The 26,101-nt window shown below is 42.0% G+C and overlaps 1 protein-coding gene across 1 annotated transcript; it reads right to left on the minus strand.

The window, feature by feature from the left end:
• Nucleotides 1-23,477: 23,477 nt before the first annotated feature.
• TWIST1 (twist family bHLH transcription factor 1) lies at nucleotides 23,478-25,448 on the minus strand. The gene is made up of 2 exons (XM_025873339.2): nucleotides 24,665-25,448; nucleotides 23,478-24,107 (listed from the first exon to the last, which is right to left on the minus strand). The coding sequence occupies exon 1, from the start codon at nucleotides 25,319-25,321 to the stop codon at nucleotides 24,707-24,709; it is 615 nt and encodes a 204-aa protein (XP_025729124.1). The 5' UTR covers nucleotides 25,322-25,448; the 3' UTR covers nucleotides 23,478-24,107; nucleotides 24,665-24,706.
• Between the last annotated feature and the right edge of the window lie 653 nt (nucleotides 25,449-26,101).

Raw genomic sequence — 26,101 nt, forward strand, 5'->3', positions numbered from 1 at the left:
AATTCAACTCCCCAACCATTGACCGAAAGCCTTTTATATACAATGAATATACACATGGACCCCAAACATACCATTTCTACCCCACATTAAAATGGTTGGCCACTAGAATTAAACATGGATGGAAAGGACAATTTAATTTATTTTTAGACCTTACTTTGCTTACGGCTGGAAAGAAAGACTTTCAGTTGTGTACACAATATCCAATTTATAAAGCATTTTAAAAAAACAGATGAGACTGTGGGATTGCAGATTGCTAGAAATTATATAAAAATGACTTAAGTGTCCTATATAAAGTACCATAAAGTTAAAAGAAAACAAGTCTCCCTGCTGAAGAGCCGTAGCAGAGTTGCTGCCTAAATTAGATCAATCATATGATTTAAACGATTTCTCTAGAGGATGGGAAGGGGACATGAAGAAACAGGAATATTTAAAATATTTTTTTAAAAGCCCTTCTGGAGACGTGAGAACAAACGCAGCTTGAACAATGTGGGCACCAAGCCCAAAACTGCCAAGTTGCCTTTGGGAATGAAGACAATTAACTGTGTTCCTGGATGGGTAACAAAACAGACTGCTTTCCTCTTCTCCTACCTCCCCTGTAATAAATAGTCAAAGATGCATCATGTGAAAATACTGTGTCTGGGCTTCGAGGCCATATGCTGACACTGAGAATCTGAAATGGGCTGACTCATGGGTCTTGTGAATTTTTTCTTCATTGTCCCGATTAATAAGGTTAGTTGAAGTCAAGTTATGAGAAAATCATTTGAGAAAGGACGAATGATTTTCCTTTCTTTTCAGAAAATGCCACCCAGCTTTTAATTACACATGTTGTATTTATAAGAAGCCAATATTTTTGTTTGACTTTACTGAGAAGAGTAGTGTTTTGACAATTCTTTTACCTTTCTAAGAAAGCAGGATACTTAAAACTATTACCAGGCTCTAACTAGCTATGTGTCCCCAACCCCATTAGAGTGGCCATTTTGACTAGAAACGAAGTTGGATAGGGGTGAGGTCATGGGGCCTTGAACCTGACAAACTTAAGTTGAAATCCTGGCTCTGTCCATTAATGGCTGTGAAATCTTGGGTAAGTTATGTAACCTCTCTGAACTTTATTGCATCATTTGTAAAATGAGGATTATATACATCACTCTGTGGGTTACTTTAAGAATTAGAGGTAATGTGTATATGGATAGGATATATGCTGACTTATAAGCAACTGATTTTTTTTATCTCATGAAGTGATTGGCTCACAGGTATGTCTACTAATCAAAATGTTCCATGATCTGACTGAGACTACATCGGACTTTTTCAAGTCTTTTATAAAGATCCGCTTTAGCTAAAACACTTTGGACTTACAGGAGACCCAGATATTTTTTGTTGCTCCTGCAATGCACAAAGTATGAGATGCAATAGGGAGTAACTTGGAGCTCCAAATTCCTAGCCCCTCATGTTTAGCAACAACCTCGCTACTTATTCAAAAAATATTTACTCAACTTTCATTGTATGGCTAACATTGGGATTATAGAGGTGACCAAAACAGACAACACTTTATCCCTATAAAATTAACATTTACAAAATAGGGTGGGGATGACAGGAGCCGAGCTATCAGTTTGGAAGACGTAAGAAACAAAGGCTATGGAGAAATAGAAGACAGGTTTATAGATGGAACTGTGGGTTATTTGTGTGGATCGATCTAAAAAAGAACAGGTGTTTGAAGTAGCTCTTCCCTTATACAATGAAAAAAAGTGTTTCTTAGATTATTTAAATTTTTATCATTTGCCACTTCTGATTTTAATTGAGGTTTTGATTAATTACTCCAGCTGGGTTTTTTTTTTTTTTTAATCCAAAAGTCACCACTGTATCTCCTAGGAATACCACCTGTATATTGGCAGGATTATAAATTGATACATTTTATGTTTTCTGCAATGTCAATAGGACTTGAGGGAAGAGATTTCTTTTCAAGGTATTTCAAGCAAAATTTTTCAGTACTCTTTGGACAAAAAGGGGCTCTGTTATGGGCTGAATTGTGTCCTCCCAAAATTCACATGTTGAAGTCCTAACCCCCTAGTACCTCAGAAGGTGACTGTATGTTGAGACAGAGGCTTTAAGGAGGTAAGATTAAATGAGGTCATTAGGGTGAGCTTAATTCAATATGACCAGTGTCCTTATAAGAAGAGGAGATTAGGCCATAGGAATACACAGAAGAGAGGCTATGTGAAGATACAGGGAGAAGCCAGCCATCTCCAAGCCCAGGAGAGAGGCCTCTGAAGAAACCCACCCTGCCACACCTGGAGCTTGTATTTCTAGCCTCCAAAGTTGTGAGAAAATAAATTTTTGTTGTTTCAGTCCAGCCTGTGATCCTTTCTTATGGCAGCCCTAACTAACTAACATAGGCTCTAAAGTAATATGAAAGCCATGTAGCCCATTTGCCTTCTCAGTCATTTATTTTTCAGGTTATGTGACTTCAGCTCAGCTCATAATGAGGTAGAATTATTAACATATTTAACATTTATGAAGGAGCCTCAGTCTTCACCTTTTAGGACCAAAGATGTGCTTTCCTACTTCAATCCCCTTGGTGTTTTTATTTTTTTTAATTCCCTTTTGGCAAAGAGGTAAGGTATTAGACGAGGACCAGACCTCCATATTTCTTCTTTATGAAAGAGGAGAAACATTCTGGGGGAAAAAAAAAATGGCATTTCCATTTTGATTTCTGAGGTCTCACTGGAATGCAACATAAAAGTTACATCCTATTCTTGGGGGCAGAGATAAATCTGAACTACAAAACTATCGTAGAGGAGATTGAAAAGAGTTTCTGTTTATTAATTATTTCCTTGATTTTTCATTTCTCTCTCCTTTCTCCTGTGCCATCAAAAAAAAAAAAAGGCAGAGAGGGTAACAGGTTAATAAACAGTATCTGTCAGCAGGAAATGATTTGGGATGGTATAGACTAGTCCTATCTCATTGATATCTTAGAGTTTAACAGAAAGTCGGAATGCTGGACCAGCAGAGCAGGAAATTCCTTACAAGCCCCCACTTCCACATCTGCCGCCTGTTTTTAAATCCATTGACTGAAGTTCCACAGTGTCCCCAAGTTTCCTCAATTAATCTGTAAGTTAGAAATTCCCTACTAGTGCCTCATTATCTTTGGTAGATGAAAGACCCCTAAGTCTTTTTTTCCCCTCAGAAACATTAATACTGTAAAAATGTTTGCAAAGAGGTCATGAGAATGGGACACCGTTCACAGTCTGTGCCACACGCATCCACACAGTTATCAGAATAGCGCATTTGTAAAGTCCCTTATATTTCTAAAGTTTTTCTTAACAATTCTCTCGCGAAACCCTGGTAAGTAGGCAGTGACTGTGCCTGTCCTGCTAACTTCTGAGAGGGTGTGACGGAGGAGGAGACTAGTGGCAGAGAGATGTCAACAAATAGGTGGACCTAGAACCCACGTCTCGGGCTTCCTATCTAGGATATTCTGTTACATAAAGGTACATACGTGCTGTGCTTATGTGCACACATTTTAGCTTTTTTTGGCAATTTGAATACAGCGGCAATTTTTTTAATCTGGTAGTTTGAAATTACTGATCAATTGAGTGAAAAGAGTTACCCTGGTCATTCATGTAACCTCTGCCTTAGGGTCTGGAGTATCTGGGACACAGGTGTGCTTTGTTATGTCAGTGGTGTTCAGGGCAATTAATGTTTTCTTTCTCCTGTCGCCTATTTAGCACACAGCAAGGCTGGCCTGCTCGAGAATCCTCCGTGATCCTTGATTGCATTACAAAATATGATCAAAAGACTCTACCTCAATGGGCATGATTGTGCTGCTTGCTAAACTCAATGGCAATTTATTTAAATATGATACTCTGCAGGAGAACTCCTTCAAAGAAAAGGCACAACAGGCAGTTTATCATTTCCATGCGAGGCATTTGCTGTTATTGCCTCTTGAAAGCATTGGGGAAACAAGGATAATGCTGGTGGAAGAGTTAAAATGTGATATGATCATAAGCCCCGCTCTCTCTGAACAATGCCAGTTATGTCCTAGAGTTAATAGCTTGGTGGTCCCTTCTTAACACAAATCAGCCTTCCAAACAGAGGAAAGAGATGGGTGTGGGTGGTAAGGAAATTAGGAGCATGGATTCTAGACAATAACACATCTGAGATAATCGAGTGATGCAAGCACATTACTATTCAGTGTGTGGCAGAGTGCCGCTAATTCACTCTAAAAAGCTAACTCAGGCAAATATAAATTAAAGCATGTGCAGGACTGGATTGTAAAAAATAAGGGCAATTAGCACTGCAGTATGTGCACATCTGCAATAATCCTGTTTGATGCATCTTCTATTAATTAACTTTATTGGAAGGAAAAAAAATCAGGTCAACAGAAGGAAATGCACAGCTTTTGGCCACTACAAAGCATTTCCAAACATTGACTAAGTTTGCCATGTAAATGTGTCAAATGTCTTCCTTTAAGCCCAGAATAGAAAGGCAAAATGATGCTTATTTGTAAAGCTGTGATTTTTATGCTCACAAAGTTTAATCTTTAGGAGCGCATTATGACAACTTTTGTTCATGTACTAATTTTTCTGCCTGGTAACGTGTTTCCTGTATTTATGGTGGGGGGGGGAATTATGTTAAAAGGTAGGTTGAATAATTTCACTTATTTATACATGAATTGCAACCCGACCAAATCTATGATTTGGAATACGTCATATGAAAAATTATAATTATGCTCCTGAATCTTTATTTAATAACATGTTTTAAACATTTCTATGTTCAAGTACAGAAAGCCAGATTTTAGATCTAAACTAATATATAAAAATTCAACCAGTGTGGAAAGTGTTTTTAGACCGCAATAATTAATCCTTTTAGAAGTATAAAAATAATTTAAGTCCGACTTAATAGGTTGTTAAATGTTTCTCACTAAAGGATTGTTATTTTACCAGTATTTTCTGAAATCACTAATGTAGGCAGGCGAATTATCAGTGTTCAATAAATTGAAATGTATATTAAGAAATGAGTACTTCTTAAATATTTCATCCATTATGTCGCATTCTTACAGTCTATTTGCTTTTAAGACAGAGCTCTAAAATGAAAAAACTATATTTGGTGAGGTAATGTTTATATCAAAAAACAAAAATTATTTTTCTTAATTAAAATTGGAAGCAATTTATGCTTTCTGATTCAATTCTTTATCTTTCAGATTCCAAATGTGCTTACTTTAAGTAACTGATACATTTAGTTCTAACCACCTTTCTTTTTCATTTACATAAAAAGCAAATAATATCACGGTAAATGAAGCAATACATTAATTTATTAATTTTCACTGTCTAATTATTTTGACAAAACTCCAGTGCCACAGAAATATTTTTAAAAGTATACTATGACCGTTATATGACAATTCATTTTGAATGATACCATCAAGGGTATATCTATAATACAAGAACTGTTAAGTCTTTCTCTATTTATAGATTTTAAAAATTTAAAGCATTGTATTGAATAGAGTAATATAATTTGCTATGAATGAGGCTTAATTGTGATAATAAATTACATATTTAATAATTTTTTAAAATAAAACCACTTTTAATATAGATGTTTTCATTAAAAATTCAAAATACATTTTCTGCACCAAATAATAATTAAATATTAAAATGGAAAAAACAGGCAAGTATAAATTCTTGAGGAAAAGTGTTATGTCATTTAAATCAATTCAATACAATGTAATTACAAACTGGATTAAATATTTTCATCAATAGAAATTTGCTCTTAACTGATTTATGAATTTCAGTTTCTACATGATTATATGTAAGATAATGTTTGAAAAACATCACTTAAAAAATATATATACACTACAGCCATTGAACTTTTGCCTTCTGTGTTGTGTACATACAGGAGACTTTATTTCCTGGGACCTAATCTGTGTGAATAACCTGGATCTCTGGCCTCTTAAGTAAAATCAGTAAAATAGATGCACTCAAAAGCATTGTTTCTCCATATACCAAATGCAAAGATTGTACAAGTGAATATTACTTCTAAAAATTCACTGGAGAATATAATTTTTGTCAAGTTCATACCGTTAGATACATCTCTACCACAGATCAAAATCTGCATTGTCATTTTAGAAGACTGTTGAATTTGCGATTTTTCTCTATGGATCAAGTTTAGGCAAGAATTGTGTTTAGGAAGAGTATTATTTGATAGTAAGTCAATGTGAATATTAATGTCTCAGATAAATTGTACTAATCATGTGTGCCTTCTACCACATCCTCCTGTCAATACTGTGTTTTTTTGTTTTTGTTTTTTTTTTCAAATATTTGCATGTATGTGGGTGCTGGGGGCTACCTGTCATTCTTCAAAGGTCTAAAGTCCCTTGGACATAGAGCCAGATCAGAGTTTCCGCATTAACTCTCAATTTCCTGGCTTTTTGAGGGCTTCGGCAGACCCATAATGTTTCTTTAACATTGGTGGGGTTTTTTTTTTGTGGTTTAATATTTCTAAAAGCAGTAAATTATTTCCAGCGTATGTAAAAAAGACAAATTTCTCTGTGGTTAGTGACCACAAAACAAAACAAGAAACAGAAATACTTCAGAGAATGAATCCTAAAAAAAGTTTCAAGTTATAAACCCTTACTTTGATGTCATACGTGAAAAAGGAAATTTTGATGAAGAATTGTGAACTAATGCTTTAAAGAAGCCTCGAAGCCAATATACATTCCTGTATTTATCATTTTCATTATCAGTAATAAGCATGATAATTGTACGTAAACACATACATTCATTCTGTCTCATAGACATATAACATAGCTATGAACTACTGAATAAGATTAATACTGACTAGTAAAGATATCTTATGAATGATTTAAGATAGAAATAATCTTTGATTTAAGGGATAAACAAAAAATACTTTCCTTTAACAAGAAAATAGTATTAGCAATACTATTAGCAAATGACTTTTAAAAGCAGAGATGTTATCGACTTATCACTGCTTTTGCATTTGCTCCCAGATTTTGAGTTTCTATTTTTTAACTCTAGTAATTTGAAGTTTAGAATGAGTTTTTGGATTTTTAAATAATGCTTTATTTCACAGTTTAAGTTATAATTTTTTAGAAAATACATTTTAATCGATCTTACAGATTTAAATTTGGCATCTGACAGAGAATGTCTTGATAAGTTAGTTTGCAATGGTAATTTAAAACTGTATTTTATTGAAGCATCATCAGAGATATTAGATCATAGAATGACAGAATGATAATGCTTGTGATGTAATCTACCATTCTCCCCAATCTTAGAGAATCTGATGCCCAGACAAATTCAGTTAATTGGCAAATAGCACAGCGAATAAGTGGCGGAGCTTAGACTAGACTTGTTCTCTTTTCATTTATACCCTAAACTAACTCAACTACATATCAGAAATGGAACTTTCATTTAGGGCAAAATCAATAATGCAAGAAGACCTCATAACCTCAAAACAAAGATACATATGCCAACGAAAAGGCCAGAAGAGCAAAAACCATGCTTAGATTATTTAATAAAGAAGGAAAAAATCTTAAGCATCTTTCATCATTTCATGTTGCTGACACTTCACCTTGTTTCTCCAATGTGGCTTCATTTGTAGAGAGAGCACGAAGCAATGGAGATTTCATGGAAGAGAGAGACTGATAATGACAAGATGCAGTACAGATTCTAGACTCTCAAACTCAGGCAAAATAAGATCATTGAGTTTTTATCTTCTTTTCATCATTACGGCTGCTTGTTTATGCATATTTCTTCTGGAGCAGATCAAAACTAAGCTGAGAACCTGGATAGTATGTACAGATAAAGAAAATGGGCATATCACAGAGATTTCTACCCCCGATATGGTAAAACCAATGTTATATAAGGAACAGCTTTTTCTAAACTTTCTAAATTACATATCTTAGACCCGAAAATTTCTAAATTTAGAAAAATAGGAAGATACACACCCAAGATATTTTTCTTTTTATATAAAACTGACAGTAAGATGGACTAATGACAGCTTCAGGATGTATGATACTAGAATTGCTCCAGAGCTTTCTTTTTTTCTTTTTGCTTTTGGTAATAATCCTTCAACTGGAAAGATAGGTTTCACATTAGAAACTCAAAAGGAATATAAGATGAAGGCAAGAAAAGCAAAACAAATAAGTCTTTTGTTTAATAAATTATTTTGTTTCAAATGCACAATTATTTTCAGATGAAAACTATAGTCTCATTTATTATGAAGTCCTCTCTATTAAAAATATATGTACATACTCCCTCTGGAATAAAATCCAGAAGTGACTTTACTTGCAAAAACAGAGTTGGGATCCTGCCCCACTGAATTTTAAAAGTAAAAGTAAATTATGAGACGGTGTCCCAAGAAGATATTAAAACGTAAATGTTAAGTGGCATATCACAGTCAGAATTGTCAAACATGGAGTTAACTGTAAATCATATAGTGATGCCAAGGAATAATCCAGATGCAAGGCTCTTTCAGATTAGTAACTGTGATGTTGAAGCCAGTGACTATGCTTGAAATGATGAGCAAAACTAAATTCCAGGAAAGAAAAAGATAGTTATAAGTACGATATAGATGAAAAATTCTTCTAAGTGTTAAAATGTGCAAATAGCTTAAAGAATTTACATATATATATACATATACATATGTATATATATATATATATATATATATATGCATAAACACATATCACATTAAATCTATGCTTCCTAGCTGAGGTCAACACATGCTCTCCTACGTATAAGGAATGGAATTTAAAGATCATACTTCCACTTTCTATGTGCAAGGGATATCTCTTTTATATTTTAGACTCACTGATTTTTCTGAAGAAGGCCCACACATTTCTTTGTCTTAAACATTTCCAAAGTTGCTACTCTATTCTCCTTCCTTGCATTCGAACCTCTTTTTATGTGCACAAGGGTGCCATTTCTTAGAGATTGTCATCCTGCAAGGGCAAGGAGCAGATAGGTGGATGTCAAAGGAAACACAGCCATGCTAATGGTCTGGTAGATGTTACTACTGTTTCCAGCAGTAACAAAGGCTCCACTGTGTGCCCTCAGGTGAGTCACTTAACCTGCTGTGTCACAACTGCTCCATCTGCAAATTAGATAATCACCTTTGCCACCATCTTCCTCTCGGGGTTGTTTTGAGAATGTCATAACTGGTCATTTGTTTGATCTATTCAAGAAACACTCAGTGCCCTTGGACCCCTGAATGTGCACACTCAAGTGCAAGCTCAGTTATGAAGCTGCATCCAGCAGGAATGTTTCCTTACTGAAAGAGACAAAGGGCAGCCCATTGAAGAATGCCAGACCCAAACGGCATCTTGAAGGCCTCTGAGATTCTCAGATGAAAGGCTTTATATAAAAATAAAGTATTGTTATTACCTAGGCAAAGAAAAATGCATGCATTTTCTGTCAGCATTCAAGAGCCATACATAGTGGTGCCCTCTGCCCCCCTTTGATATTTCGTTTGCATTTAGTTTGATGACAATATAGATAAATTCTCTATTTGGTGCCATTGGACCTGGGTTGCATTTCAGTGTGTGGAAAATGACGAAATGAAAGAGAGAACCCTTTGAAAGAAAGTGAAAATAAATGTAATAGCCAAAAGCCAAATAATAGTCATAGTGTATTTAAAGTCTATTAAAGAGCAGAAGTCAGGGTATCAAATGCACACTCTCTCATCCTCTGTGGTCAGCCTACTACGTGGACCACCTGCCTTAAATTATACAAGTTCACCGCATCCCTGGAGTGAGGGGGAAGGCAAGAGAAGAATGGGGGTGGAAAAGCAGCTTTCTCCATTCATACTAATCATGCCAAATTTAAAATAGTTTTAGAATACCTCTTTTCAATTCACAGTCAATTATATTTAAATCTCTAAACTGCCACTCTTGGGTTTGGAATAATGTATGCATATATATGCAATAAGGAAGTAACTTGGAGTTTCAGTTTTTCAGTAGAAACTGATTGACATACACCATTTAGTTACCAGTGTTCATACTGTTTTAGGAGGTGATGGGGTAATGTAGAGCTCTGTATAGCCCAGGAATATAGGAAAATGGAACTCTAACTGGCTAGAGCAGAAGAGACCCTTCTGGATAAACTGCCCCCGTTTGGTTAAGAAGCACATGTGGAAACTCTGTATTTGGGTCTTTGACAGAAATCAAGTGGAACCAATTTCATAGATATGAAAATGTACTGATAACAAGCAAGCCAGATTTCTTATTAAATTTGACAATTACTGCTTTTGAGGTGCCAAGGCTGCTACCCACGGTTGTGAGGGATGTTCACTGAACAAGGGCACTTGGTCCATGGGGTAATGGGGCCTCACATCAGCCCTGCTCTGATAGGCAAGCCATAAACCCTGGAAGAAAGGGATCCCTTTACTTCTTCACACAAAGAAATCATATAGGCAAATGACAGCTGTGGGCTCCATACAGAAAGACACTCTAAAAGACTTAAGTTAAAATGAATGCCTGAATCTCAATGTTTTAATACATGTCTTCTTTTGTGCTTATTTGGGTTTTCGTTCTAAACCTGAGAGGTAAGTATATGAATTATCCCACCATCATAGTATGAGACTGTCATATTGTCCTTTGGGGGGAAGTTCTTTTAGATGTGGATTCTGCTTCTCTGCCTCAGTTTCCCTAATAGTATAATGGTGATTTTCAAATCAACAAAAACGTGATGTGACAGGTGCTAAGCAAAATGCTGGGATTCTACTAGTGAGCTGGATAGGCACAAAAAGCTTAAAAATCTAATAAGCAACTATAATCTATAGGATGCTGCTACAGAATGTGCATTGGAAAAAAAGAAAAGTAGCAAAGGCCAAAAGAAAATGTTCCTATAGGGGCGCCTGTGTGGCTCAGATGGTTAAGCACCTGCCTTTGGCTCGGTCATGATCCCAGGTTTCTGGGATTGAGCCCCACATCAGGCTCCTGGCTCAGCGGGGAGCCTGCTTCTCCCTCTCCCTCTGCCTCTCTCCCTGCTCATGCTGTGTGTGTGTGTGTGTGTGTGTGTGTGTGTCTCAAGTGAATAAATAAAATCTTTTAAAAAAATGTTCTTAGAGTCACTTTTACTCTCTGTTCTAAAGTTTCCACCCTGAGAACGCTAAATGCAGAGTGAACCACTTTTGCCTCTCCATTTCTATTCTTCCACAGGTAGGGGGGCCTTAATTTTCTGCACCACCCCAGAATATCAAAGAAAACCTCTTGCTGGGGCCTTCAGCACACACGCAGCAAATATCCACAGGTGAGAACAACCTTCTGTGATTAGAGGTTCCTTTGTTTGTTATGATGAACATGACCCAGTCACTTCTACATAGTCTTCAAACTTTAGAGAGGCCCCCAAGAAATGTTTGTCGACTGAATAGTCATGCGTTTGTTTAATTGAAGGCAGTGTCACGGTGGCCACCCACGCAGCCTGCCACTTGGGGAAAAGTGGTTGGGGAAGAGTGAACATTTCAAAATTGCCTCAGCAGATCTACATGATATTTAACTCTAGCTGGGCGATCAGACAAGTGAGTAGATCTTTCACAGCAGTGAATGACAGTCATTTGTGGCTCTACACGCGAGAAAGTTCACACACTCTTTACCTAGGGTGTTACTTTTCAGAATTGTGCTACCTGCAACCTGATTTCAAATTGTTCTTTCCATCAGTAACTCATGAAAACAAAACCCACTAGGAAAGCATGTCAGTAATAAGAACAGCATCACAGATTGCAAATTGAAAAGGCCTCTGGGGTCATTCGCAGAGTAGGAAATCCCACTTATGATCACTCTCCTTTGGTTCTGCCTCATTCCATAATCACTCCATGGGGCAAACTACACTCCTGGTTTTTCTACCCAACAAACAGTTTCTGCACATGCTAGTTAAATTATCTTTCTTTTTCCAATAGTCTTGAATTCATAAGAGTATTCTTTGTGGTAATTATCCTTATAAGAGGCAAAAATAATGGTCTTGGGGCATTTTTCCACAAACAAGGCTTTGTATCAATAATTGTAAAAATCAAAATAAAATAATTCATAATTTAATTTAATTCATAATATCACTATTAGAATTTTTAGTAAAAATAAAGACATACCCATTTTCATTCTTAGGAAATGAAAGGATAAAACAGCTAAATAGGATGCTGATTTTTACAATTTACCAGGTGTTACATCTATACGCAAAGAGGTGTCCAGCCTCACTTTCTAACAGACAGTCATGGTCCTGTTATCTGCTTTGTTTATGCAAAACTGTAATACAAGAGAAAAAGGGTGAGCCTTGGGGAATAGTTGATCAGCTAGAAGAAAATGGGTAGTTCTTATACTCAGGCCAATTCTGGATTTTACTCTCCTGCTTAAAATTTTGAAACCATGCTCCCAAGTAGAGAAATGAGCACAGACTAGGCCCAGTTAGTCTTGAACACTTTGGACTTCACAGTCCTTCACTGTAAATTAAATGGGTTATCAGTCAAGGAAGGTATGTAAATCACCATCAGCCTAATGTTGACCCTGAGAACCTCTTGTCTAGGGAAGCAGAAAACCAGGTACCCAAAGAAACTCTTAAAGGCATTGTGAAGTAAACCACAAGGAAAACGAAATGATGACAACGAAATCAAACCAACTATCAGGGTTTATCAGAGGGTTGGTCCAAAAGTAGCAGCTGACCAACAAATTAACCTGCAATTCAACAGTTAAAGTTTGATGTCATTTTTTAGATATCAAAAGTCCTATGGAAGCTGTGAGTGAAAAATAAGCTAAAGCTCATCAGTGGAAAAAGTAGCTACCTAAGAGACCCTAATTATATTTTGGAGATTATTCCAAGTTGCATATCAGTCTTGTTCATCACAGCCAACTACAGAAATAATACCACCCATGTCACCTTCCAGCATAAAGGGCTAGCTCTCAACATGGCAGAATTATAAGCTAGAAAGAATTTTTGGATGAAACATTTCAGAAAAGCAATTCATGGTAGCTATTAAAAATAAAAAATGGCCACAGCAATGTGCACTTCCTTCCATCACCTACTAGAAATACTATTTGCTATCATAGACATTACTGACGGTTTTCTACAGAAAACAAATGCCAAACACATAAGAGTTCAACGCTAATTTTTCCTTACACAGAATACAGATGACCCCTTTGACCACCAACCTGTCTTTCATGCTAGTTTTAGAAACCCTGTCAGGAAGAATAAAAATTTCTGCGGCTTGTGGAACTTTTTCAGGGTATAAGGTCTTGACCAGCAAATATGAAAGTATATTGTTTGGTTTCCTCTCAATATCAATACTTAGTATCACATTTTGGGTCTTGTAAGTGCTCCCATATGTTTCAGAAATAATTAAATTTTTATTGACATTTTGGCCTGCCTCCTAAAGATGAATATCCTTCAGCTGTTAAACATTTGATAGGTTTGAAGTTGGAAAAGTTTTTTATTTAATATTTTTATGCTCTTGAATATATACATACAGAAAAGACAAGAGGTGACCTGAATCTTTTGATGTAGTGATTGGAACTCTAGGAAAAAGGCAGTGATTTTCCAAAAACTCTCAGGCTGCCCTTAGAGAGGAGGGGAATAATCGGTGTGTCTTTTGTCATATGATTAAGCTTATCAAATCAGGATCGTTTCTGCATAAACCATGAACTCTGATCTGGTTTTTGTTTTGTAATGTTATAAAGAATGAAGAAAGCTTGTATATTGGAAAATACTTTTTTTTTTAACAGGTTCTTGAGTTAATCCATTCTCTTTCACCCAGGAAATCAGGCTTACTTCTCAATTCGCAAAGCAAACTGCTGACCTTCAAGTTACTGATCTCGAAGGGACTTGGGAGGAGGGAGTGTGGAGACTCGTCAGAGAAAGACTGAAATAGTCAGACACTCTTCCCCCAAATATCACAGATTCCCAGCCTTGTGGGATTCTAAGCAAATAACCAGAATATCACTCAGGGCTAAACCTTCCTCTGTAAGCAGACATTTTCTCGCGGTGCCCTGGCCTCGACCCTCCTCACCGCTGGTCTTCAACCTGCGCGGCTAATTCCTTCCTTAATTTGCCTTCACCTTGGGAAAGAAGAAAGAAAACAAAGTTCCTCCTCCCCAGTCCCCAGTCTGCTACATTTCGAAGAAGTGGCTGGAAAACGTCGATTCCACTGGGAAAAGCGTCTGCTGGAGGCTACTGCGGGTCGGGCCCACCTTTAGCTTCAGGTTGACAAATGTCTTCAGCGCGTTCTCAGCTCCGCGGGCCCTAGGGGGTCCCCTAAAATCGCAATAGTGTCCGCCCTGTCTGACCTGCCCCCCTGTAGCGGCGCACATTTCAGCTTTTCAGCTTCACGGTGGAGCTTGCAGTAATTGAGTCGGGAGGGTTATTTTTCCTGGCCTCGCCTCACCGTCCCGAGACTGCGGGGAGCTTTCGGAAAGACATCGCCCCTCCTCCCCCGCCCCGAGGTCCCGGCTGCTTCTGAGCTCTGCCCCGGCCTCCGCCCCGCGGGAACCAGGATTTCGATCCACGCGGCCTCGGCCAGAGGCTTAGGCCGGCGGGTGAAACCACCAGGGGTCCCAACGGAGGGCTTATTCCCGCCCCGCTTCACAATTGGGGGTCAGATCGCATTAACACCAAACCGCCAACGGGCCGGGAGCAGGTGGTTCATTGCATAAAATAGAGTTAACTGCAAGAGACTAACTTTACAACGGTGACTTGGTTTCCCTCCGTAGCTTGGTCATCAAAAAAGGTCTCTCCCTACTCCTCAGTTGCAAGGCGGGGAAAGGTTCTCAGCTGCTCAAGAAGGCTAGTGGTGCATACTGTCAGCTTAAGGTGACCCGCAGGGTGGCGCGGTAGGTGCGCCGGCCCCCATCCTCGCGGCTATTGGAAGCAGGTTTCCCTCACCCCTTCCTGGAAGGTAAGAGCTTTGGCATCTGGAAGTGTCAGAAAGGAGCCTTTTGCCATAAATCATCCTGAAAAGCATTCAAATCAGACAAGCGTCTAGAGACCCCTTAGACACTCCACCCCCAAAATCCTAGATCAAAGTGCAATTCCTGGAACCATAAACACCTATTATAAGCAAAATCCTACTTATCTGGAGGATGCTAAAACTGAGAGAGAAGGAAACAGTAAGAGGCATTTGTCGCTGTAAATCCTCCGCACAAATTCACAAACTCTGTCTTGTCTTAGATTTGTCAACTGCTTTCTCGGGGATGGCCAACCACAGCTTTTCTCAACTCGCCCAGTACGCGTTTCTGGGGTCCCCCGAACAGCTGACTGGAGAGTTTAGAACGCGGGACTGGACATTGGCTTTCGCTAGTTTTTTCAACCAAGAGAGAAGCAGGTGCGAGAGAGTCCCGAACTGGGGAGGTGGGAGCGGGAGAAAGAGAATTCACTCCTTGGTTCTAGTTTAGAGACAGCAAGTGCTCTTTACAGATTACACTAGTGCGGCAAACCTCCGTGCGAAGCAGTGTTCGTCTGAAACTTCGAAAACTCCGAACAGAAAACACCCGCCCAGGCAATTTCTGCTCTCGCTGAACTCCCCCTCCGGGCTGCGTTACATTTGCACCATAACACTGTTAATTTCCGAGTTCTCTCAAGAGGGATCAGCAGAGGGACAAGGACACTAAAAAGGGACCTCAAAGGGTAGATGTCTAAGATTCTGAGAGAGCAACTTTCTTGCCTCAGAAATGAAAAAACTCCATTTTTTACCACGACTTCCTTGGTCAATCTAGAGTCAACCGATTGTATTGAAATCTCAAGTCTGGAGCAGGGATGGCCCAGCAGGGCGTCTAGGGCGGAAGCTAGGGGGCGGCGGGGTGGAGGGTAGGAGGTTGGCTGGTGGGGGGGTGGGGGCTACTAGCATGGAGAGACCTCCCCCCACATACATTCCCTTCCCGGAGACGCGCTCGCTGCACCGGTACCGCGAGAGGGGGCCTTAGGAAAGGCGCTGGCAGCTAGTTGACTGCAGGGTTGAGATTATTCGACACGTGTCTTTACTCCTCACAATCCATTTCTTACGGGTGATTTATGAACGAACCTCTTTGATCTGGGACGGTTTTTATCTGTCCACTGTTACAGATGACAGACGCGGCTGCTAAAATGCCTCGTTCCCGCTGCCTAAAAGCTTGCTCCCCCCTTCCCAAATGCTGTTGCTTTTTCTCTGGTGATTCCCCCACCCCCTGCCTCTCCGCTACCCTCCCCTACCCCGAGCCCCGTTCGCTCTATTAGTTGCAGTCCCTCCGGATGTTTTAAGTCAACAAAAAAGCGCTGGGCAGGGTCAGCTGGGAGCCAAGGCAGGCAGATTTGGGGCACGCTATCCCCTTGGTGCCACATGTGTTGGGGTTCTATGAAGGCCTCCAGCCAGGGATCGGAAGAACTAGCTCCCAAAGTGCGGGTACCCGCCTTGGGAAGGGAGAAGGCAAAGCCCTGGCAGTCAAGTTCCCGCGGGGGCTGGCTTTGCTAAGAGAAGGGACGTGGAACCGGGATGCGGAGGGCAGTGTGGTCCGGGGTTCTGTGCCGACGGGGGCTCATCAGAACAATCACGTTGGCTTAACCAGGGAGGGAAGGAGGCGGCAGAAAAGGGGGAGAGTGGGTCACGTTGCGTGCCTGCTAGTCCCTAATAGGTAAAGGAAAAGCGGAGTCTCAGAAGCGGTTATTAATAGTAGATCTTTTTTTTTCTTTTCTTTTCGTGTGTGTGTGTTAGTAGTATTTCATTAAAACCATATCCTGGAACAAAGAGCTGCTCTTTCATGTCTCTTTGCTTTGTTTTTACTCTGACAGGAGTTCTAAAAACAGGATTTTCCAAATCAAAGGATCCCTGCAGTTCGTGCCCCCTCCCAGCCCCCCTTTCCTTTACCAAACTGCTCTTGGTATCATTATCCCACTACGGATTCTTATACTCTTGATTTAGCCGGAGGACATTTAATAGCTGACTGGATTAAATATTGCAGACTCCAGCCTGCACTATTTGAAAATCCGGGTCGTGGACTGTGCCTAACTTCAGAGAAGGAAAACTGATCTATGAGATGTGTTTTAAGTTTCACTCAGTCGAGGCCTGGAGAGAAGGAAGAGGAAGAAGGATTCTCTGCTCCAGGTCTCTTTCATATGTTACAAAGTTAAAAGTTTTAGAAGGTGTGTGTTGATGGGGGGGTAGCAAGAGAAGTCAAGGGTGGAATGAGGCGAGAGGCAACCTCAGCAAGAGACTAACAGAAGTTTCCTTCTGTCATAATGGAAGAGGGATTTATAAGGACATTTTTAAAGTAAAGAATGCTGCTCTGGAAGTAGGGTTCTGCCCAGGAATGGAGCAAGGTTGTAGGGGTGCATCAGCATACCTCTCTGAAGGATTCATTATCATTACTAAACTGCAGTACTGACTGGGTCTCTTTCTGCTGCATGTTGGCTTTCAACAATAGTAACAATTCTTTGATTTGGTGTTAAGTTTCAGAAACAGAAAAGGAAAAGAAATTTGGACTATTGTGTCCAGTAGTAAGTTTAGAAATGGAGGTCTGGAGGCCCCAAAGTAACACATATCAGAGTCAGGGTATTGGGAGTTCAACCCAACATTCATCTTGGCTAGGCAAACCCAGAGGTGCAGGATCTGAGGTCTTCCTCCAGGATGCTTTGGGGGCCATAAGCAGATATGATATGTACCCAAAGGTAATAAATCAATGTTAAGTTCCTTCAGGGACGGCTGGATGGGTATTTAGATTAAATACCATAGAGAGAAAAGATGTGTCTGTTTATCTGGTCTTGTGCATTTTTAAAACTGTCACCCTTAAAGCTAATGTGATCATTTTGAATTTATTTCAATTCTTTGGAAACCCAAAGAGGATTAATAAAAACTCTGACAGTAAATTAAGATTTAATATTGTGGAAGAAAATACCCCAACTTTTAATTTTTTTTTTAAATACAGAGGTGTATGGGCAGCTAAAATAAGCCAGGTGCAATTGTCTGTGTAACAGTGACTTAGGAATAATGTTGCATTTAAATGAAGAGCCACAGAACAGTTCATTCATTTAATGTACAGTCTTAAAAGTATTGTCAACAAATATTTAAAACCTTAATGTGTGCAGAGATCCAGGCCTGAGCCACCCGTTAATATTCACAATAGCCTCTATGAACATCTCTCTTAGAACAGAGAAAGGAATTGGACTGTCTTCCACAACTGGGCAACTACTAATTAATTTTAATTTTATGAACTGAGCTTCTTCCTTCCTTATTTGTACACGTGATTTTTAAGAATCCTCAATCAAACCGATAATTTAACTTCGTAAAAGCCCTACCCAATGGGCAGCAAAGATCCCCAGAGCCTGGGTCCTGGCCCCAGGAGGGAGGGATCACCCGCTCATCTTTCAGCCCAGTCAAGCATCTTGGAGGTTTAGGGTCTGTCAGTCCTGGCATTCCTTCCCTCTTATCACTCTCTACCCCTTCAAAAAGGCAATTGATTAGTTTCAGCTTTTCCAAACCGAGATCGGATACGTTTCTCAGGATCAAAAGTCTCCGAGAGGCCAAGACAGAAACGTGGGGGATGGGGAACGTGAAGAAGGAAAGCGCGGGGGGGGGGGGGGGAGTGGAAATTTGCCAGCCACCCAACCCTCTGCACCCAAGGCACCTAGGGGATGGGCGGGTGCTGGGAAGGGATAAGATCGTGACCTCTCCTGGAAGAGGCACTTAAAGATTTAAGATGTGTCTTCCCTTTCCGGAAGCAAATATTTAAAGGAGAAAATAGATATCTAGAAAAGGAGGTTGATGATTTATGCCTGGATTTTCCTCCAAGCGTTTGCCTTCCTTGTATTTACAGGCGTGGCCCCATTTGCAAATTGTACATCTGTTCTCTTCACGTGACATTTCATAAAAGCCCTAACATCTGGGCAAGATAAACTTCCTTCAGGTACCTGCTTAACTTTTCACTTGTCACACTCGCATCACCCCCGGTGGGTTCTTTTCGCCCTCCCGCCTGACTCAGTGGCGGGGTCTGTGGAGCGCTTTGTTCCAGCCCCCACGCTCTGGCCCCCAGCCTCCTAGGACCCCACATAGCCCCCCCCCCCACCACCAACGCCAACCTTTGCCACGGCCAGCTTCTTTGGCAGACCCCATCCTTACGTCTCCCGCCTCTGGTTCCACCGTGCAGGTAAATGAGGGCACCATCCTGGACCCAAGGAGAAAAGTCAGATTGCCTTCGGTTCCGGCTTCAGACCAAAAACAAAACAAAACAAAACAAAACTGCCTAATAAGCAATATTCAAACTCGCGCTTAGATTCCATAGTCTCATATACATCTATATACTCTTCAGTGGAATGAAAAAAGAGGGCTGCTGGTTCTGATGGTTGTCTTTAAATGAACGTTCGCTCTATCTGGTAGATGTTTAAACTGCGTGGTTTACAGAAATTTAATTTCATTTGCTCGTAATCTCCCTTCCCTCCCAAAGAAGGCTGCCTTTGGGATGAATGTTTTTAGAAATGTTTTTTTTTTCCTAATCTGAAATTTTTTTCCCGGGGTAAGTACAAAAAAACACCACAAACTTGAGGGGGGGGGGGGAGGCGGGAAAGGGAAGGAAAAGAAAACAGTCCACGTAAACAAGAAGGACAGCCTTTCGAGGCCTTCGCTGCAGCAAACCCCAAACGATCTCATTGCAGGGCGCCCACGAAATCCCGGCTATAATTGAGTGTTTTATTTGAGGTTTTCTGACCATGTGCTTTTTGCCATGGTTACTAGGACTCTGATATGAGAAGCTGGGTATTCATTATGATTCCGTCCCATCCGTTCCCCCAAGGTTTAGCTCCCTGGCCTTTATAAAGACGGAGACTAGAAAGGGGGGACTTTTGTGCCAGTGATTTTAACCTGCCCCACCTTCCAGTGACCTGCCACATGCTTCTTCCCTCTTTATAGACATCTGGGAATTCCATACATGCCTTAAACTCCAATTACACACCTTCTTCAAAGGACACGTGCTTTGATTTGCTAAGAACATTAAGTGGGCTCACGTCCTGGGGCCTTGGGACAAAAGCAAATGGCAAATGTATCTCATGCCCTGTTTACTGGGTCTATCTTTGGCTGTTCAGTAAATAAGGATAATTAATAATCCTGTTTGCATTTCCGAGGTCTCGGATTCGAGGTTTCTTGGGAAGGAATGGGGTTGCCGTCTTTGAGAAATCATGAGGTAACCGATCTCTCCTTCCACTTTGTCGGTGCACTTTCCTTCCACTTTCGCTGGTGCTGGGGGTGGGGCACGCTTTACGACACACGCGCAGAAAATTCTGGAAAAGTGGCCCCCCGGGGGGGGGGTGGGATCCCCCGCCCGACCCATGTTTGTCGCTAATACAGGCCTGTCTCTGGAAATGGGAAGTTGGGCCTTTGCCTGACTCTGTGGCGGCTCCTTCTGCTACCGCTGACACTTGGAACCGCCGCCTCCGCGCAGCGGCCAGACTTGGGGCCCCGAGCGGTCCACGCAGTCGGAGAAGGGCGCGGACATTGTCACTCTCCCCACCGTGTGGCCCCGGCCCGCCACCCACGCAGGAGAGTCTGGGCCAGCGGCCCCCCTCCCGCGCGCGCCGCAGGTGAGCCTCCTGCTCCCCACGGAGTTCTGTTTGGGTTTCCGTGGCGTTTGTACCCCGCAGGTTTGTTTGTTTTTCTTCAAATTACAGATGCAGGGAAAACCGCCTGACATCATGAGAGCGGGACAAACGCTCACTTTGAAGGATTCCTGGGCAGGACTTCAAGTGAAATCATATGCCTGAGAAGAACTTGATACCGGTCTAGAGAAAATAACCAGTTCTGAGTTTGCCAAACCGTGGAATGTGCAAAATGCTCGACTTTTTTGCAAGAGGCCAAGTGTCCCTTAAAAAGCTCTATTATGAATATGAGCCTGAGGACCGAAGGAGCAAGAAGCTTGTGCCGTTGTTGAGTGTGGGAAAAAAGTACACACAGTATGTGAGTTTCTGCTATTTAACGTTATTTTATTAATAATATGTACCACTTTAGGGAGGGTACCTGCAACTGTGCATGAATTATCATCTGTGCATGTGCTTATGAAGTGTGTGCATGAAGGGAAATGTGTGCATATGTTCTCATATGAGAACAAAAATTTACTGCTTTCCTATGACTGAAGGCTATCAATTCAACAAAATTAAAAGCAAGATTTAAAAAAAAATTATATATGTACACATTCTTACTCAGTTGTTTAGAATTCACCCAAGGCAATTTTATACAGCATTTTCACTCCAGTAAATGCATTCTGGCTAAAGGGTAGAGTCCCCTGTCCAGCCACCACATTAAATTCTCACTTCTGAAGCAGAGGTAATTCATTCTAATTGTCCTTTAAATAAGAATAGGTAGCAAAAATAAAATGAAAACAGGAAATAATGGTAGAGCTAGAGAAACACAGGTGGCTTTATTTCTCTTCTAAAAAAGAATTCGCCTTGTCGTGTGTATGGGGGAGGACAGTGGGAATACAAAAACAGTCTGCAAGCTGAAAATTGTATTCTAATAGTTAAAATTTCCACCATGAATTATTCTCAAAGTAAAGCTATCTATCACCTTTCATTCATTCATTTATCTATTTCCCCGAAAATCTCGGGGAAAATATTACCTTCAGGTTAGCAACATAAATAGGGCATTTGCTTTTCTCCAAAGGGTTTTCCCTTATGAGAAAAGTAAAGAGAATAAAACACCAAAAAAATATAAAAAAATTTAAAAAGGCAAATGATAGGCTACCTTTTTTTGAAACTTCTGGGTTTTGTATCGTCAGAGATAAGAGAAATTACCTTCTCAGCAATGATGGTCAGCTCCATCCTGATGTACATCAAGAAATCTGAAATATCAAATAGTCATACCAAGCTAGTGAACAAGGAGATTCCTCCATGAACAGTTTAGAAAATGGAGGTGGTAGGATGATACACACAGAAGAGAGAATTACCATCCTGATGCTCTCCCTCATCCTTCTAGGGTACCCACCTTACATTTCTACCCTACACACACACACACACACACACACACACACACACACACACACACACACACACCCAAACACACACACATTCTCTCTCTCTCAAACATACACATACACATACACACACACACTACAAATACACTCACACCCTACAAGTACACACACGTAATCACTTTCCCGGCTCGTGTAGTTATTTGGTAAAGGACTATCAAAATCCAAAAATTAATTCCCCAAGCCTTCACTAATCTCTCAGTGTGTAAGTCAATGCTACAGGCTCCTTATTTGTAAAACATGGTCTAAGATATTCAGAATAGTAAATTTACAATACTGTTGTGTCAGCATTCTCTGATGATGTGTGGGAGGGAAACAAAAACCTTCAGGCAATATAATAACCTCAATCTGAGTTGAGCAAACACGATCTGTTTGGATTCATATACACTTGTTTGCCATAGCCATTGTTTGAATTAGACAGCAAAATTATTTTCCAGTTTGATCCCTGATTACACCTGAATGCAGTCAACTAGATGTAAAAGTTAAGAAGTGATACAAACTTACTACTTCTAATGATATTAGTTATAAAAGCCAATGTTTTCCCAGCTCAGAAATAACCAGAATGAAATAAAAATCAAGCCCCATTTGTTTTGCTGTTACTATTTTACTTAACTTCAGGTTTTGTATACCTATAAGTAACCAGGGAAAAACTACATGTAATTTTGAATAAAATATATTTGCTAATGAACTCACTAGAAAATGAATAGCTCTGGTACTTCAAATTGTGATTGTTCCAATAATTACTGAAGATACTGAAAGTTCAGGTTCTTTGTTTATTGTATTTTACTTCATACTTAGATGTTCTTTAAAGAAGGAGCATACTGCCTGAATGGATAACATCAACATGGAAAAAAATTAACTTTGGTTCTTCTTTTAAGCAAACATGACACTAAATATCATTTTCATTCATGAAAAAAAGGCAAATTACTTTGTAAATGGAATTATCTTTCCTGCTGAATTTAACTTTATTATTTTCTACGTATTCCTACTGATTTATCACGTGTACAGATACAGATCATTTTAATAACACTTTCTGCATCCTTTCAGTGCAATGAACCTATTACTTAGAAATCCTCACAGTGGAGGGCATGAGTGGAGGGCATGACAAAAATATACCGTAACAAGAGAAAATGGTGCTGGCCTCATATTGCTTATTTGCATTTAACTGTTTTACAGCTGCCTCCTCAAAATATAAGCAAGAGAAGTGAGTAACAAATTTGTTAAGTTTTTGCTGTTTGGGGACCTGATAAGAGATGAAGGATAGATGCTACAAAGCCCACTGAACATCAAACTGGAATAATAATAAAGCTGTCTTTCTAAATAACATGCCTGTGCCTGTCAGTAGCTAGTTTATTTGCGTTTTTCACTGCTTTGTTTATATTAGTGTCCCCTCCCTCCTGGGTGCCTCCAGAGTTAAACAAGCAGATATTTACCTCCAACTTAATCCTGAGCTTTAAAAATATAGACCAAACTCTAAGGTTCTTAAAATTTTCAATATTTATTTATTGCAGAAAAATAATATACAAAGATATTTACAAAACAATCATAAAAATATGAATGCATTTAGACACCGGATCTATTTGCATTTTACCATGGGTCAACAATAAATAAATAGAATGTTGTTTTTTGTATTTTAAGTTTTTTTTTCTCTCAGAGGAAGGATGTAAAAAGGAATTAACTGACTGTGATTTTGCAAGTCAGTTTGATCCCCGTATTTTTATTTCTAAAGACGTTCTTAAAATTCCTCTGGTTGTTACCATTTTAAAATGGAGAAAAGTCCATAATGATGCCTTTCCTTTCAGTGGCTGATTGGCACGACCTCTTGAGAATGCATGCATGAAAAAATAAAAATAAAAACATTCTTCGTCAAAAAAAAAAAAAAAAAGGAACACAAACAACTGTTCAGACTTCTATCAGAATGTAGAGGTGTGAGGATGGTGCCGCTGCCCGTCTGGGAATCACTGTCCACGGGCCTGTCTCGCTTTCTCTTTTAAAAGTGCGCCCCACGCCCTGTTTCTTTGAATTTGGGTTCTGCTCTTCTAATTTCCAAGAAAATCTTTGGCATATATATTTATTTTTAGTTATCCAGCTCCAGAGTCTCTAGACTGTCCATTTTCTCCTTCTCTGGAAACAATGACATCTGCAAAAACCCAGAGGGGGGAAAGTTGGTTATTGTTTAGGTCTTCGTGGCTGTTTGCTAAGACTAGTGAGTACTGTTCTTATCACCACTACTGAGAAATTACGCTGAACAACCTGGAAGGATTTCAGCCCCAGGGCAAGAGGAAGTGGGTGGGCGGAAAGAAGGAGGAGGTGGAATTTGGAAGCATTTGTTTTAAGGAGAACGAAAACTTAAAGTCCAAGGAAAGGGAGGCCCTGGCAAGAAAACCGTCCTCATACCCATGACCCTCGAATCTCTCTGTCTTCCCTCCTGTCACGCACACTCACGCACACGCACACTCCTCATCGGGGCGCATGCCCCTCTCCCTAGCGGGGACCGACCTGCCTTTCAGGGACGCTGGGCGGGGGTGGGGGGGGTGGGGGGGGAGGTGGGGTTTGAGGTGGCGGTGCCAGGCTGGGTGGGAAGACTGAGAAGCGGGTGAGGAAGGCAAGGTGGACGGGGAGCCGCGGCCCGGCCGTCAGTCCATCTGCCACCTGAGCGGCGTTAGGGCGAAGGGGCGCAGAGGCGCCGGTCCTTACCTAGGTCTCCGGCCCTGCCGAGGGGGTGGGGAGCTCCGCCTGCTAGTGGGACGCGGACATGGACCAGGCCCCCTCCATCCTCCAGACCGAGAAGGCGTAGCTGAGCCGCTCGTGGGCCACATAGCTGCAGCTTGCCATCTTGGAGTCCAGCTCGTCGCTCTGGAGAACCTGGTAGAGGAAGTCGATGTACCTGGCCGCCAACTTGAGGGTCTGGATCTTGCTCAGCTTATCCGAGGGCAGCGTGGGGATGATTTTCCGCAGCGCGGCGAACGCCTCGTTCAGCGACTGCGTGCGCTGGCGTTCCCGCACGTTGGCCATGACCCGCTGCGTCTGCAGCTCCTCGTACGACTGCGGGCTCCCGCCGCCGCTGCTGCTGCCGCCGCCGCCGCCGCCGCCGCCGGCGCCGCCGCCGCCGCCGCCCGCAGACTTCTTGCCGCGCTTGCCCTGGGCCGGGCTGCCCGGCTCGTCGCCGCCTCCGACGCCCCCGCCCGCGGCCCCGCCGGGCCCCGCGCCGCCGCCCGCGCTGCGCCGGCTGCTGCGCCGCTTGCGCCCCCCGCGCTTGCCGCTCGGCGGCTGCTGTCGGTCCGGCTCCTCCTCGCTGTTGCTCAGGCTGTCGTCGGCCGGCGAGACTGGCGAGCTGGACACGTCCTGCATCATCTCTCAGGTGGCAACGCGCGGCCTCGCAGGCCCGGGGCAGAGGGGCGGCCCGGGAAAAGGAGGAGAGCCGGGCGCCTCAGCCCGCCAGCTTCCCCCGCGCGCGGCGCCGGCCCGGGCGGTGCGGCCCGCCGAGGAGGGAGCGGGAGGAGGGACGGGGAGGATCTCCGCGGGGAGGGCGCGCGGGGGAGGCGGGGAGGGAGGCGGGAGGGGGAGGGGACGGTGTGGATGGCCCCGAGGTCCAAAAAGAAGGCGCCCAACGGCCGCACGCACACCCTGCTCGGCCTCTTGGAAACGCTGCCGGTGCCGGCGAGCCCGCGAGGTGTCTGGGAGTTGGACGAAAGCTGCAGACTTGGAGGCTCTTATACCTCCGTGCAGGCGGAAAGTTTGGGGGCAGCAGTGTCATTGGCCTGACGTGGGGAGGAGGGACTTTTCGAAGTTTTATAGGAAAGTTTCCGCTTTTCAGCCCCGCTTCCCCGTCCCCCCCCCCCCCCCCCCCCCCCCCCCCCTTCCTCAGGGTCTAACAATTCGTTCTCCCAAACCATTCAAAAACGACCTGGCTCGGGCGGCCGGCCCCTCTGCCCGCCTCCTTTGCTGCCCTCCCCCTTCCCTCTCCGCCGCCCTCCGCAGGCGGGCGCGGGGCGATTTCCTTCCGCGTCGGAGCGCGCGGGCCGCGCCCCCGCACCCGAGCGCAGCCCCGGAAAGCGGCCGGAGGGGACCTTTCGGCCCCGGTGTCAGTCCCTCCCGGAGTGGTTGTGACAGCAGCGGCAGCAACAGCTTCGA

This window comes from Callorhinus ursinus, unplaced genomic scaffold (assembly GCF_003265705.2).
Source record: "Callorhinus ursinus isolate GAN/ISIS: 27379988/994484 unplaced genomic scaffold, GSC_fseal_2.0 scaffold12, whole genome shotgun sequence".
Classification (NCBI taxonomy): Eukaryota; Metazoa; Chordata; class Mammalia; order Carnivora; family Otariidae; genus Callorhinus; species Callorhinus ursinus.